At 36.2% G+C, this 15308-nt stretch overlaps 2 protein-coding genes across 4 annotated transcripts in view; both read right to left on the reverse strand.

The window, feature by feature from the left end:
* Positions 1–1849: 1849 nt before the first annotated feature.
* LOC140636745 (large ribosomal subunit protein eL37) lies at positions 1850–2262 on the reverse strand. The gene has a single exon (XM_072832296.1). The coding sequence runs from the start codon at positions 2223–2225 to the stop codon at positions 1932–1934; it is 294 nt and encodes a 97-aa protein (XP_072688397.1). The 5' UTR covers positions 2226–2262; the 3' UTR covers positions 1850–1931.
* Positions 2263–5088: 2826 nt separating this feature from the next.
* The window catches only part of MEI4 (meiotic double-stranded break formation protein 4), a 204869-nt gene continuing 194649 nt past the window's right edge, over positions 5089–15308 (reverse strand). For all 3 annotated transcript variants that reach the window (XM_072832295.1, XM_072832294.1, XM_072832293.1), the window contains one exon: positions 5089–5608. In XM_072832295.1, coding sequence (XP_072688396.1) covers positions 5348–5608 — 261 coding nt within the window. In that variant the 3' untranslated portion in view covers positions 5089–5347. The remainder of the gene's footprint in view (positions 5609–15308) is intronic.

Below are 15308 nucleotides of genomic sequence, written 5' to 3' on the forward strand. Positions count from 1 at the left end.
TTTAAAGACCTGAGGTTACTCTTCTCAGAACACCCTCACTGGAGCCCTCCAAGAGAGGATGGTCATGGGGCAGTTCTGGGGCCTGCTGATGCAAGTTAGGGCAAAAGGCACCAACGATGTAGCCAATGTTTGTGGTGGGATCCCTTAAAGATCACAAGGTAAAATATAAGAAAGGAGACTCCTCTGTCCCCCCCAAATTTTAGAATTAGTTGCAAAAGATTGGATCTCTTTTTACCAAATGAATGTTGAATTTCAGTGTGTATGTGAGAGGGAAATAACAAATACATGCTTCTCCCTGCTGGTTGAGTGTCTGGCATTTCTAATGCTCCTGAAATCCTTAATCATTCATGAAAATGTCTTAGTAGTTATGTCGTTAAAGTTAAAGCTGTGATAGCTCTATTCCTTCCGTATGTCAGGGGTGCTGTCCTTAAGCAACTTGGAGCTCACAGTAATGTAGTAAGGATGCCACATGGTGGAAGTAAATTAAACACAAGAGTTGAGAATAAGCAATCATTAATTAATTATTTATTTATTATCACACCATATTCCAGAAGCATTTAAAGAAGGTGGGATTTCATCTCTAGGTCTGAGAAATAGAATAATATATTTATAACTAAGCTATATTTACCTCATCTATAAAAACAGAACTCTGGGAAGAAGTTGAACATTCTGGTATTATTTGGGGGTATCTACTTAAGAGTAAAGTAACATCATGTCTGCATCTCTCTGCATGTTCATCATTCTATACCAGGACTAATGCAGAAAGTATAAATAAACTCATAAAGTTGATTGTAATAATTTAAAGAAAAATACCATCAAGTTTTTTGCTGAATAGGAGGGCTTAACACATATGAAATTATTCAGAAAGTAGAAATTAAATCATCCCAAATTACTTAACTGCAATTTTTTTTAGTTTTCTCTCAATGTGCCTTAAAATTTCAAAGTATTAGACTTTGAGAAATTCAGTTATTCCTGTTTCATTTAAAATGAGTAACAAATTTGGGGTGCCTGAGTGGCAGTTTTTTTTTTTTTTTTCTGAGTGGTAGTTCTTAAAAGAGCAGCTAGGGGATCCCTGGGTGGCGCAGCGGTTTGGCGCCTGCCTTTGGCCCAGGGCGCGATCCTGGAGACCCGGGATCGAATCCCACGTCGGGCTCCCGGTGCATGGAGCCTGCTTCTCCCTCTGCCTGTGTCTCTGCCTCTCTCTCTCTCTCTCTGTGACTATCATAAATAAATAAAAATAAAAAAAAAAAAATTAAAAAAAAAAAAAAAAAGAGCAGCTAGTTTATTGACCAGATGAATTTAGTGCTGTCCAATTCTATAAGTAATTTTTAAAATTGAATTGGCTTTCAATAACAAAAATTCTTTTTATTTTTTTTTTAAATTAGGTAAATGTTATCATTCTATCTCCTTCAGCAAATACAAGCTATTGATGTTGTTGGGTCATTATAGTGACCACTAAAACAAAATTCTGCTTTATAAATTTGATAAAAGCTAAAATTTATTATATTTATTTTATATGTGCTAATAACTGGTTTGTACACAAAGTTGGTGTTTAATATTTGATGAATAAACAAAACATAGTTATTATAAGCCAGAGCCATCAGTATTTTTTAAAAATCCTCAAATTCACATAAATATTTGGATATGTAAATGCCTTTTTTCCTTGCCTCTCTCAGATAACTGCTTTTATCTATAGGATGCCAACAAGTATAATGGAAAAGTAAAAGTTTGTAAAAGATTGCAATAGATAACACCAATATCTTTTTATAGATCCAAGGATAAAAAACTCAGATTTGTTTTCTCCCCCACTGGGTTGAGCACTGCAGCCTGATAGTTCACCTACCCCATCTTTATTTTTATTTTTTTTATTTTTTTTTTTTTTTTTTACTTTTTAAAACCAGAACGTTTATTTTGACTAATCGTTGAAATCCTTAAGATGAACTGGATGCTGCAACAGCTGCCCTCTTGGGCTTAGGTGTCGTTCCTTCACGGAATCCATGCCTGAATCTGCGGTATACAATTTTTAGGTGCCTCATTCGACCGGTCCCAGTGGTATTCCGTCTTTTAGCCTTGGCACTCCAGTTATACTTTCTCTTCCGCTTGGCAGGGTAGCCACACTTGCCGCAGGTGGACTTCTGAAGGTGGTAGGCCTTAGAGCCACAGCGGCGGCACAACGTGTGCGTCTTATTGCGACGCTTTCCGAACGATGACGTCCCCTTCGTCATCTTGTTTCCGCGGCAGACCCCAAAGAGCCCTACCCCATCTTTAAAGAGAGCTTTGTACTTTTTAGAACATAATTGATCAAAGAGGATCTGTAACTTACCTGAAGAGTCTTTACTATAATAAAATGCTACAATGTAGAAAAGAACAAGTCTGCTCTTGCTCGAGTTGGTGGTAGATAGGACAGCCGCTCTGCAGGGGCTAAGAAGCCAGCTTGCTCATAACTGCGATGATAAAAGATTTGTAGTTAAGGGCATATAAAGCTTCAATGACAACTGCCAAGAGATGGTATTTGTGAAATTTTTATAATTACCAGTATAATGAACAGGAAGTGTAGCAGATTAATTAGGTGTGGACTGGAAGATAAAATTCCTGGGGGTGAAATCTAGGTCTTCCAGGTCCTGGTGGTATGACCTTTGCACATTCCTTTGCCAGAATTCCTCTTCTCTAAAATGCACATAATAATGCTACCTATCACATAGGGCTGTTGGGCGAATTAAAAAGAGTAAATATACATAAACACTTACTGCACTGCCTGGCGCCTATTATAGCTATACTACATGAGTGTTATAGGTTTATTATATGAATGTCAGCACTTAGTATCATTTTTATCATTTCTTCCATTTTTAGGATTACCTTGTGGTCCTCTTTATTTTTAATTCTAGAGTTAGACATTAATCAAATCTTAATTGCTACAACATTCTTCAATCATTTTAATTCTAGTTTAAATCATTCATTCTCTATGGTACATCACTTGTTTGAAATTGATACAAACGTTTCATTTTATCTTCTTTTTCACTAGCAGATTGAGACTTCAATACTAAATGTGCTGCACAGTTAACAGTTAGAGAATGAAACACAGGAGAATTAAGGGTTAGGTGTCATATAATAGATTAAAAGTTAAGGGCAGCCCTAGTGGCTCCATGGTTTAGCGCCGCCTTCAGCCCAGAGCATGATCCTGGGGATCTGGGATCAAGTCCTGCGTCAGGCTCCCTGCCTGGAGCCTGCTTTTCCCTCTGCCTGTGTCTGTGCCTCTCTCTCTCTCTGTGTCTCTCATGAATAAATAAATAAAATCTTAAAAAAAAGTTAAGTGTTTAAAAAAATAGTATCAGATGGAAATAATATATATCTCCATTTTGTATGTGAACAATGATCCCAACATCTTGTCTGTCCCTCTAAAATAAATACATTTTCTAAGCTAATTTTCAGACCATGAAGCTGTGAAGATTATTAGAATTAAGAAATCTGTTCTAGTTACAAAAGACTTCTTAGGATCATTATGTTGGCTGGCTGCAGTGGGTCAAGGGCCACTGCTGTTGCTTATATATTTACCAACTTTGTCTAATCATTAAGAGTGAGGATGGGGAGATGTCATTTTGTGTGGTGTCATCAACTATACAAATCCCAAGAATCAAATACTATAAAAATTTCTCTGAACTCAGGATCTGGAATACCCTTCTCGTGTTTGACTAGTATGTATGCTACAGTAAATTATTTGCCCCAACTCTCCCTTCTCTCCTGTATCCATGGCCTTTGCCATTTAACTTTGCAAGTTCTCCCATTCTGGGAGGGTGCTTCCTTGCCTCTTTTCTCTGAGCTTGACCACTTGATGTACTTTGGCTAATACATGTGGACAATCACAGTGTAACATTTCTCAATCTGCCATTGCCACAGAAACTCCCCTGAGTAGCTGCTTCCCTCTCAACCTGGGCCCCTGAATGAGCACTAGTGGAAGAGATGAAAGCCCAATATATAATAAAGAGCCTACCCCTGTGGGATCTGCAACCTGAGCAGAGCTTTCCAGCAGAACTCAGGTCAGATGCCTCAATCCCCAAGTGACTGACCCATAGACACTTGAGACATATTTATTGCTGTGTGCCACTGGGATTTTACAGTCATTTGTTTCATCACAATAGGTGACTTACACATTAAGTTTTATTTTTAAAAAGGCTTTCTTTTCTAGAAAGCTAGAAATAGTTCCAAAAAAACCTGTGGCAGGTGATGATATGATTTTATATACATTTGTTTTTTTAAAATGGCATTTAGGAATGGTAATTAACTTATGAAACAATATCACACATAATTTACAAAGTAAATCTATATTTGTTGTGCCCTAAATTGCACTATAGGAAAATACATAATGTGTACTCATTAAGCTAGTTTGTTATGAATTTGATAATTGAAATAAAGTCAATGAAACTGTGTAATTGGAATATTTAACTAATATTTTTAATAAGTATAAATATACTTTTGATGAGTATATTTCTGGGCAGATGCTAGATTTGTAAAAATATCCTTAATGATTTAATTATAAATGACTTAACTACATTTTAACAATAACAGAAGTATTACACATGATAAACAGAATGAAAACAAACACTTGAAAACCAAACATTTTAAACGATGAATTAGTACTTTCAAAGAACTTGACAAATATGATTTTATGAAATTAAGGGCTATTAGGTTTATAAATGTTAAAGAGTCATCCTCTAAGAAGATAGACAATGATCTTCTGTAAATGAAACTCTGTAAGAAAAAAGTTTTAAAAATTCCATTTATAACCACTTAAAGACTGTGTTGATGAACAACAAAACTTTTAAGATCTCTTCCATTGCCTTTTAGTATCTATTATGTATAAATCTTTTAAAATGTAAATATTGTTTATGAGATAGACAATTAATGGTCCATTATAGAGAATAGAACTAGACTATATTGAGTAACTATGGTAAAAAACAGTTACATGGAAATAAGGACATTCTCAACTGAAACTGGCTGATTTTAGTATAGAAATATGACTCATAATCTTTTATATACAATTTAAAACTACTGAATTAATGATTATATTAAGAAATCCATTTAAAACACTCATTTTTTTAAAAAGATTTTTTAATTTATTCATGAGAGACAGAGAGAGGCAGAGATATAGACAGAGGGAGAAGCAGGCTCCCTGCAGGGAGCCTGATGAGGGACTTAATCCCAAGGACTCTGGGATCACGCCCTGAGCCAAATGCAGATGCTCAACCACTGAGTCACCCAGGTGTCCCTAAACACTCATTTAAAAAATTTTGAAAATCTTTTAAGCAGAAGATCTTCATACTTCAGTATGCTTCTGACATTTAGTAAATTGCTAAGGAAGTGATTTACTTTCAACCGTTTCTAACGAGTTCAAGAGAATGCCCAGTCTCCATAAATAAAGAGTAAATAAAGGAAATGCATCAGAGAGTTGGGAAATATTTTCATCATGCTTTTGAAGAAATTTCTTGATTTCTTGGTCATCATGCACTACACTTGAAGTGTTGCCTTCTTTGGTTTCCTTTTGAAGAAGCTGCTCCAGAACCCAGAAGAGGGAGAAAATATTTTCATAGCGTGTCACATAACTGGCTTGCACCTGCAAATAAACAACAAACTTCTTTAAAAAAAACATATTAGTTGTAGTTCAGCTCAGAAATAGCCAAATAAAGATTTTTGGACAAAATTAAATTACTGTTGATAAAATTAACACTGTCCATCTTCCTATTCCTTTGGGATGGAGGGAGAACAAAGGAGAACATTTCCTTTCTTTCAAAAACTTTGCCATCTTAGTGAATGACTTTTTTCTCTCAATGGTTTAGAGATCAAAATCCTTTCTCTGTTTCATTGCTATAATTCATTACTCAGATGAATCTGAGAATACCTGACGGTGTCTTGTGTGTTGAATTCAGGGTTGTGGCAAAGACTTCCAGTGGATGACATGCCTGCCAATAACATAAGGATCTTTGAGGTAGGGTTTTAAGAGTATGTTTCAATGTATATTACTCGGTTATGATCTCTAAGAGACCAGACATGATCTCATTCTAAGACTACACAAATCAATAAGGAATAGGATTAGATTGTGTGGAATCACATACTTGGTCTTGAGAAAAAATGTAGATGTGTCTTAAGAAGTTACTGTTTGGCCCTAGAAGGTTGAAAATCAATTGAATCAAAGTAAGGCCTGGACAGCCCGGGTGGTGCAGTGGTTTAGCACCGCCTTCAGCCCAGGCCGTGATCCTGGAGACCTAGGATCAAGTCCCACATCAGGTTCCCTGCATGGAGCCTGCTTCTCCCTCTGCCTGTGTCTCTGCCTCTCTCTCTCTCTCTCTCTCTCTCTGTGTGTGTGTGTGTCTCTATGAATAAATAAATAAATAAAATCTTAAAAAAAAGAAGGCCTAAAAAGTGGAAATGGAAAGCATAACATGAGGGAATACAGGAATTAAATATGTAAACTGGCTTTATCATTTGCTTATTAAGACATGTATTGGAAACATTCCCCAAATCTATCCACTCTAATAGTACATAAATAAAAAGAAACATTCTTACAGAGCTCAGAGGAATGTGTTCCATAACAAGGAGATTCTATAAACAGTTAAATATATACTTTCTTTTTACTGAAGTATAGTTGACCTAACATGTTAGCTTCAGTTATAACATAATGATTTGATATTTATATATATTGCAAAATGATCACCACAGTACGACTAGTTCACATCTATCACTATACATAGTTACCAAATCCTTTTTCTTGTGATGAGGACTTTCAAGATCCACTCTCCTGGCTCCTTTCAAATATGCAATACAATGCTATTAACTATAGTTACCATACCTACATTATATACCCATGATGTTTTTTTTAAGATTTTATTTATTTATTCATGAGACACACACACACACACACACAGAGGCAGAGACACAGGCAGAGGGAGAAGCAGGCTCCATGCAGGGAGCCCGACATGGGACTTGATCCCAGGATTCCAGTATCACATCCTGGGCTGAAGGCAGGCGCCAAACCGCTGAGCCACCCAGGGATCCCCATATATCCCCATGACTTAAATTCATTTTATAACTGGAAATTTGTACCTTTCCATTCTCTTCACCCATTTTATCCACCCCCTAGCCCTCACCTCAGGCAACTAAAAATCCATTCTGTAGATCTATGAGCTTGGTTTTGTTTTTTTTAAACATCCCACATATAACTGCATTATATGGCATTTATTTATTTTTTTCTGTCTGGCTTATATCATTTACCATATTGCCCTCCAGGTCCATACATGTCACCAATGGCAAGATTTCATTCTTTCATTATGGCTGAATAATAATCCATTGTAATGTGTGTGTATGTGCACAATACATATATATATTTATATATATTTAAATACACACACACACACCATATCTTCTATATCCATTCATCCATCAGTGAACATTTAGGTTCTTTCCTTATCTTGGCTATTGTAAATAATGCTGCAATGAACATGGGCATACATATAAACTTTTGAATTAGTGTTTTCTTTGTCTTTGGATAAATACCCTGAACTGGAATTGCTGGATCACACGGTAATTCTATTTTTAATTTTTTGATGAATCTCCACAATATTTTCCATATTTTCCCCAATTTACATTCCCACTGATAGTGGGAACACAAGGGTTTCCTCTTCTCTACATTCTCGCCAACACTTATTTCTCTCTTTTTATAATAGCATTTTGAAAGGTGTGAGGAGATATCTCATTGTGGTTTTGATTTGCATTTCCCTGATGATTAGTTATGTTGAGCATCTTTCCATGTACCTGTTAGCCATACACATGTCTTGCTTGGAAAAATGTCTATTCAGATCCTCTGTCCATTTTGTAATTGGATTGTTTTTGCTATTAACTTGTGTAAGTCCTTTATATATTTTGGATATTAAGCCCTTATTTGGTATTTGATTTGCAAATATTTTCTCCCATTCAGTAGGCTGCCTTTTATTTTGTTCATGGTTTCCTTTGTTGTGCAGAAGCGTTTTAGTTTGATGTAATGCCAATTGTTTCTTTTTACTTTTACTTTTTCTTTTTTTTTTTCCTTTGCTTTAGGTGTCAAATCCAAAAACTAATTTCCAAGACCAATGTCAAGGTGCTTACCACCTATGTTTTCTTCTAGGAGTTTTATGGTTTCAGATCTTAAATTCAAGTCTTTTTAAATTTTAATTCAAGTTCATTTTTAGTTATTTTTGTATGATTTTAAGTAGTGTTTCAGTTTCCTTCTTTTGTATGTGGCTGTCCAGTTTTCCCAACACCATTTATTGAAGAGGCTACTTTCCCCATTGTACTTTCTTGGCTCTTTTGTAATAAATTAATTGACCATATATATGTGGGTTTATTTCTGAGCTATTATGCTCCACTGATCTATGTACATGTTTTTATGCCTATTCCATACTGGAATAGGCATACTGGCATACTGTTTTGATTACTACAGCTTTGTAATATAGTTTGAAATCAGGAAGCATGATGACTCCAGCTTTGTTCTTCTTTCTCAAGATTGCTATGGCTATTCAGGTTCTTTTCTGTTTTCATACATATTTTAGGATTGCTTTTTCTATTTGACACTTTCTTTTAAAGTGCTTGTAATAAGAACTACATCCTAACTGCCTGTATGTCCACTTAAGAATGTGGACTCCACATTCTTAAGTGAATATACCTAATATCTATGTGCTGATTCTCTTGATCTAGAATGGCCTTGCTCATCAATCTCTAATTACTAGGATGCTGATTGGCCTTCAGTGCCTATCACAGATGCCACATATCCACTGAGCCCTTCCCGAGCCCCTCAATTTTATAGATTTGAACTATTTGTCTTACATTCTGGTTGGTTATATTTAGTTGGTTATATTTATTTCATCACCCGTTTAGATTCTAAACATGCTTAAGAGAAGCAAGTATATGTGTTCCCATCACTATAGTTTCTATGATTCCTAAAACAATGTCTTTCTTGCCAATAGTAGATCTCAATATACATTTGTTGTTTTGAATTGAACAGTGATTAAGGTAATGTAAAATGAACCACTATAGATACATACTGGTTACTATCTGAAGGAGAATCACAGTGACATTTTTCATTATTAAAGTACTTTTCAAATACTTTCCTTTTCCAAACTAAAAAAAAAAAACCCACTAAAACACTAAAAAAATGTGTTTAACCCGGTCATGTCAGCAATACTTAAATACTTGTCAACCTGCTCACTAATGACCATAGATGGTCCAAATCCTGTGTGAGTTAACAGATAATTCTTCCTTGGAACTATTGTTATATCTGCTTAACCTATTTAGACATTAACATTATTATTAGGTGGCAGTAAAATACAAACTCTATTCTAAAAAGGCACATTTATTTCATTCACTTTGAAGCTTTAAATACAACAGGGTACTGTCTGTATAATGATAATCTAGGCAGGAGTGTTGCAATGGTTTTAGGTTTCTATTAATAATATTAGCTATAAAAAAATAATAATAATAATATTAGCTATATATTCCAGCATTTATCCTACTGGGCTCTTAAAATACATTAGCATTTTGTGAACTGAATGGCTATTCTTTTTTGAAATGATTTAGATTAACTTTTAGTTAACACTGGTATTCAAGTATAACATAATTTTATGAACAATACAAAGTTGTCAAATTGTGCTTATCACAGAATAAGGGAATTTCTCCTTTCTGATAAATGCCATTGCATTCCAAGCAATTTCAGGGCAAGAGTGTGAAGCAGGCAGAGTGTGTCCTGGTATCTTTCCATTGGCTTTGAGATTCTTACTTTGGGTATGTTTAGCTCTACTTCCAGGTGGGCTGGGAGCCCCCCTGTAGTGCCCTATCTCTATGCTGTTTTGAACTTCGCTTTTACTCTTACCAGAATTTATCTGTCTTGGGATCTGCCACTATCCTAAATGACTATACTAAATCATTTGATACATTCTTTTACTCTAAGATCTTACCAGTTATAGAATAGTAATTTGAAACTAACTCTCTCTCTTTAGGGACAGTATGCACTTAACCAACATGTGCCTTAGCACCCTTTCCTTTCAACATGCTAAAATGGCATGTCTGTGGGGGAGCTCTTTCCCGTAGTTCCCAGACTTCATCACACTGGCAGCTGCCTGCTCTGATTAATCATATGGTCAGGCACTTTCTGAATTAGTGCATAAACTGAATAAAAACAAAAATAAATGTTAGTAAGGTAATAGTCTACTGTATGCTGGTGTTATTTTTATACTCAGCATCAAACTTGATTGAATCACATCAGTATTGGAAAATACCCAACACAGGTGGAACATGCTTACCAGGAAAATAATCAAATGTTTTGCCTGAACATCCTGCCAGGAAGACTGAATGACCCCTAAATCTGAGCAAGATGGCTGTATATATCTGAAAAAAAAATGCTATCACCTTATCTTTCAGTCCAGGCCTTTAAGAATTGAAGGAACCTTGAGATGAAGCTGCTAGAGTCCCATGACTACTTATTATTACCTAATCCCATTTTATATAATAGGGGACCTTCAAAAGAGAAAATGCTTTCTGGGTAGAAGAATCGCCAGATATTTTTGTAGAGTATTTTCAGAATCAAAACATTTATTTTTCTATTCTTAAAGCTGGGCTTCAGAAAGGTAAAATCTCCAAATATTTTTTTTTTCAGTGGTGAAAAATATTAATTTTCTTTACATGCTGCTAAATTTCACTTTAAAACTTATATTCTGAAATTAGGCTATTGACTCATAATGCCAATTTCCTAATTATTGTTTTAGTTGGGATTCAGTCAAGGTTAACTGGACATTTTTGTAGAGACTTATTATCCTTGAAGCAGCCACTGCTACTTGCTTATTCCAAATCTAATTCTTCCTCCCTTTTCATCAAAAGAAACCCAGTTTTGCTCAGGGTGGCAATAGATCAACTAAAAATATCTATTTCAGTCTCTTTTGAGGCTAATTCTGTTCAAAGAGATGGAAATAAAAGTAACCACGTGGGGCTTCGGGGGAAGCTCTTTAATAGTAGGCAAAGGCTGGTAGATGGCAGCTTTGCCTTCCCTCTTCACCATTGTTTCTGCTTGGAAAAACCAATGCATTGCTTGGAGGCAGAGTAGCCATCTTGTGAGCTTGTGAGGTTTGTGAGGGCCACCCATGGGTCAGTAAGAAGGGCCAGATTCTGGAGGTATAAGGCAGCTCAATATACCTATGCAGCATGGTTGTACCTTCCTGCACTATGCCCAGATCCCCTTCTTCCATTTTGGTCTTTTAAAATTGGAACCCTGAGACTTTAGCTAGGCAGGAAGGGGGCTCTAAGGGTTTCTTTGCTTTGAGAGAGTGCTGCCTTCTGCTGTCTCTACCATAGGAGGGACAGAGATGCATAAAGTGCAATAACAAAGTCACATTTCTTGACAGTAGATAATGTAAGAAGTGTACTGTACATTTGAGATGTAGCTCGCAGTTTAGATGTTCATATTTAATACCAAAAAATGTGATAGTTCATTAAATTCTACAGTTTGATAATTTATGTGTGCTAGCCAAAGGCATACAAAGGTGAAGTCTGACACTTTCAGAAATATGCATGCTGTTATGGAAGGGGTGAAAACACAACACAATGTTTTTCTTATTGCTACAAGAGCAAGAGGAGAAGGAAAAAATTGGATCATTACAGGGCAGAAAATCAAGTCAAAGAGTATAGGCGAATAACCCAAATGTTAAATTAAATGTTCACTGAATATAAATATACCATTGGCTTAGTATCCTCCATGCCAGAATTTATTGGACAGAAGCAATAAGTAAGATACAACTTAAATTAGTAGTCTCTAAAAGAATGAATTAAACATAATACTTTACAGGAAAAAGGTCAGTTGTCATCATGATAATTAAGTGGGAAACTTATCCCTGAGTTTTAATAACTTAGCCTTTTTAATCTACTAGAAAGCAAAGAAGGCAGTAGATTTCAGTGAAGGAGATGAGGAGGATGAAGTTAACCCTCTATCACCAGTTTACTAAGCAGCTTGCAGCCTCCCAAGCACAGGAGAAAGCCCTGAAAGAACTACCAAATAAGCAGGGGCTTAGCTTGGGACCCATCACAATCTTGAGCATGACCATGCTACCAACAGCGCTTGAGAACAGAGTAGGAAAACCATATGCACATCATAAATAATGCGTATTTATTTATTTATTTATTTAATTTCTAAAAGGCTTTATTTATTTGAGAGAGCAAAACAAGAGCAAAGGGGGAGGGACAGATGGAGAGGGAAGGGGAGAAGCAGACTCTCCACTGAATGCCAAGCTCCATGTGATCCCAGGACGCCGAGATCCTGACCTGAGCCAAAGTCAGATACTTAACTGACTGAATCACCCAGGTGCCCATGCATGTATATTTAAAATCAGTGCACTTATGATTGCAATAGAAGCATACGTCTTTTTAAAACTATGTCTCTGCAAAAATGGTGTTATATCCTTTTCTGTCCCCCATAACCTGGATGCCAAACCATACCAAAGGTTTATAAAACAAAAGGCTGATCAGAGCAGAGTATAGATAATTAGGAAAGATTTCTTAAGATGAATTGTGAGCCAGGGCTCAAAAGGAGTAAGGGGTACAGACTGGTGAATCATCGTTTGATCAGACTGACAGGTAAAGAAGAATAAAAAAGGATCCAATGGGTATTAATCCATTTTGCCTTATATAGACAATGGTATGATTATCTGCCTAAGAAATTAAATCCTAGAGACTGGTTCTAAAGGCTTATGTTTAATTTGGGGGGTTGCTTAGATGAAAAGTTCTAAACTACTGAAACTACTAACATTTGTAATTTTGATATTTTGCCATGTTTCATATGGGAAATAATTCAAGGATGCAAGCTACTCATGAAAGAAATATACATAACAAAAGTTTAAATGTTTTTTATGAGCCTTGTCTAAAAATAATGACTTTCTCATTAGCCAATTTTACCTATTTTTCACAAATGTTTCTTAAGGCTGAAATTATATAATAAAGTAACAAAATGAATAGACTGAAAAAGAAAATGGCCTATAGTGGGCAAGGAGTTTGGACAAGGATCACGGAAAGGGAAAGGGTGATTTGTATTTGTTTGACAAAAATATCTAGGCTGAGACTACAGATGAGAAAGGTGTGGGGGATCCCTGGGTGGCTCGGCAGTTTAGCCCCTGCCTTTAGCCCAGGGCGTGATCCTGGAGTCCCGGGATCGAGTCCCACCATCAGGGTCCCTGCATGGAGCCTGCTTCTCCCTCTGCCTGTGTCTTTGCCTCTCTCTCTCTCTCTCTCTCTTTCTCTCTCTCTCTCTGTCTTTCAGGAATTAATAAATAAAATCTTAAAAAAAAAAAGGACAGGTGTGGCAGAGGCCCCTGTTGGTTGAAATCTTTGAGAAAATAGAATCTTATTAAGCAAGGTTGTTTTTCCTGTTTGTTTATTTGTTTGTTTTGTAAAGGAAGGCCATCAACTGAACACACATTCATTGTTTATTAAACCCCAGCTGTGCCATTTACTAGCTATGTGAGCTGAGCAAGTTATTTAACCTCACTAAACCTACCTTTCCTTATTTAAATTTGGAAATAACATAGGTTAACTCCTCCCTGGGGTTGCTGAGAGAAAAAAGACTAAATTACATGTTCAAAACCCAGCACAGGACACAGACATATTTACATATTAAAACATGCACATTTTCAAATAAACATTATATATTATCTGTTATTATCACAATCATTGTTATATTTCTTAAAGAATTATTTATTTATTAGAGAGAGAGAGAGAGAGAGAATGAGCAGGAGGGTTAGAGGGGGAAGGAATCTCAAGCAGAGCCTGACATGGAGCTCGATTTCAGGACCCTGAGATCATGACCTGCGCTGAAACCAAGAATCGGTTGTGTAACTGACTATGCCACCCAGGTACCTCATTATCGTTATATTTTTACCCAATGTGAAAAAGATAGTCTCTATCTAAAAGGTACCCTGCACCTGGAGGAAGGCTACTGCTATACTCAAGTATTATACTGTGGTCAATTTTTGAAAGCATTTCAAGCTTGCTGGAAATTGTTCACCTAGAGTTGTGTGAAGAACCTAAAGATGTGTCTTCATCTACTTTCCTGTACCAAGGAAGTCCTTAAGAGACAACAATAGCAGAGCATTCTTTTTTTGTATAGAAAGGTGATGCTGAGAAACTAAAATGTGAGATAATTATTTTAGAGCCTTTCTGAAATTAGAAGGCTATGCAGATAGTGTCCATATACATTAAATGCAGTCTTAAGTGATACGTACAACTGTAAAATGGTCCATCAGCTCAGTCCTTGCCTCTAATTCCCTAACAAGACATGATATCTATACAACCAGCTTGATTGTCTTTTGTTGTTGTTGTTGATGTTATATCCTCTAATTATCTGACTAGTGTGAAATAGATCAACTTGTTCAAGTCTATCCTAGAGGCAAGTTGGTAAAAATGAGTTTGATTCCTAATAGTTTGTCCTTCTGGTAACAAACCTGATAATGTCATAGACTAAATCCCAAGTACGTACAAATTTTATATCTGTACTTTTCTCCATGGAAATATCCTGTGCTTTGACTCCTATTTATCATTTTCTTGGTCATCAGAATAAGCAGACTGGTGGATATGGTAAGATAAATTCCACACAGACTCTAATTCTCAGATTTCTTCACATAAAGAATAGGGACTTCCTAATACGTGGACATGGCATTTTTCTGTTCTTTTTTTAAAACTTTATTTATTTATTAATGAGAGATATGAAGAGAGAGGCAGAGACACAGGCAGAGGGAGAGCAGAGAGAGAGGCAGAGAGAGAGAAGCAGGTTCCATGAAGGGAACCCGACGTGGGACTCGATCCCAGGATTCCAGGATTGCCCTGGGCCTAACCACTGAGCCACCCAGGCTGCCCCAGCATTTTTCTGTTCTAACAGATTTCCTGAGCCAACTGTAAACAGCTTTACACTGAAACTTCACTGCTTTCTCAGGATCTGTACCCTTCATTATGGAGTCGTCAATCCCACTCATAGGACAATTTTCACCATTTTATACCAAAATATGAAACTTCATCTAAGGCTGGAAATCCATTTCCAGTACATTTGAGAAGCAAACAGATCATTTACTAGTTTGGACTTCCATCACAGTAGTTCTTGACAAAGCAGTACAAACCAGATAATTTGGTTATCATATAAGAGTCTATTAAGTGAAAGGACAGTTGAGAGACTGGAATAAAAGCAGCTAAATTCCTTTAGCACTAATTCAGCTAGGAGTACTTAGCACTTTAAAATTTTGATTCTGCATGCTTTG

The sequence above is a fragment of the Canis lupus genome, chromosome 7 (genome assembly GCF_048164855.1).
Source record: "Canis lupus baileyi chromosome 7, mCanLup2.hap1, whole genome shotgun sequence".
Taxonomy (NCBI): domain Eukaryota; kingdom Metazoa; phylum Chordata; class Mammalia; order Carnivora; family Canidae; genus Canis; species Canis lupus.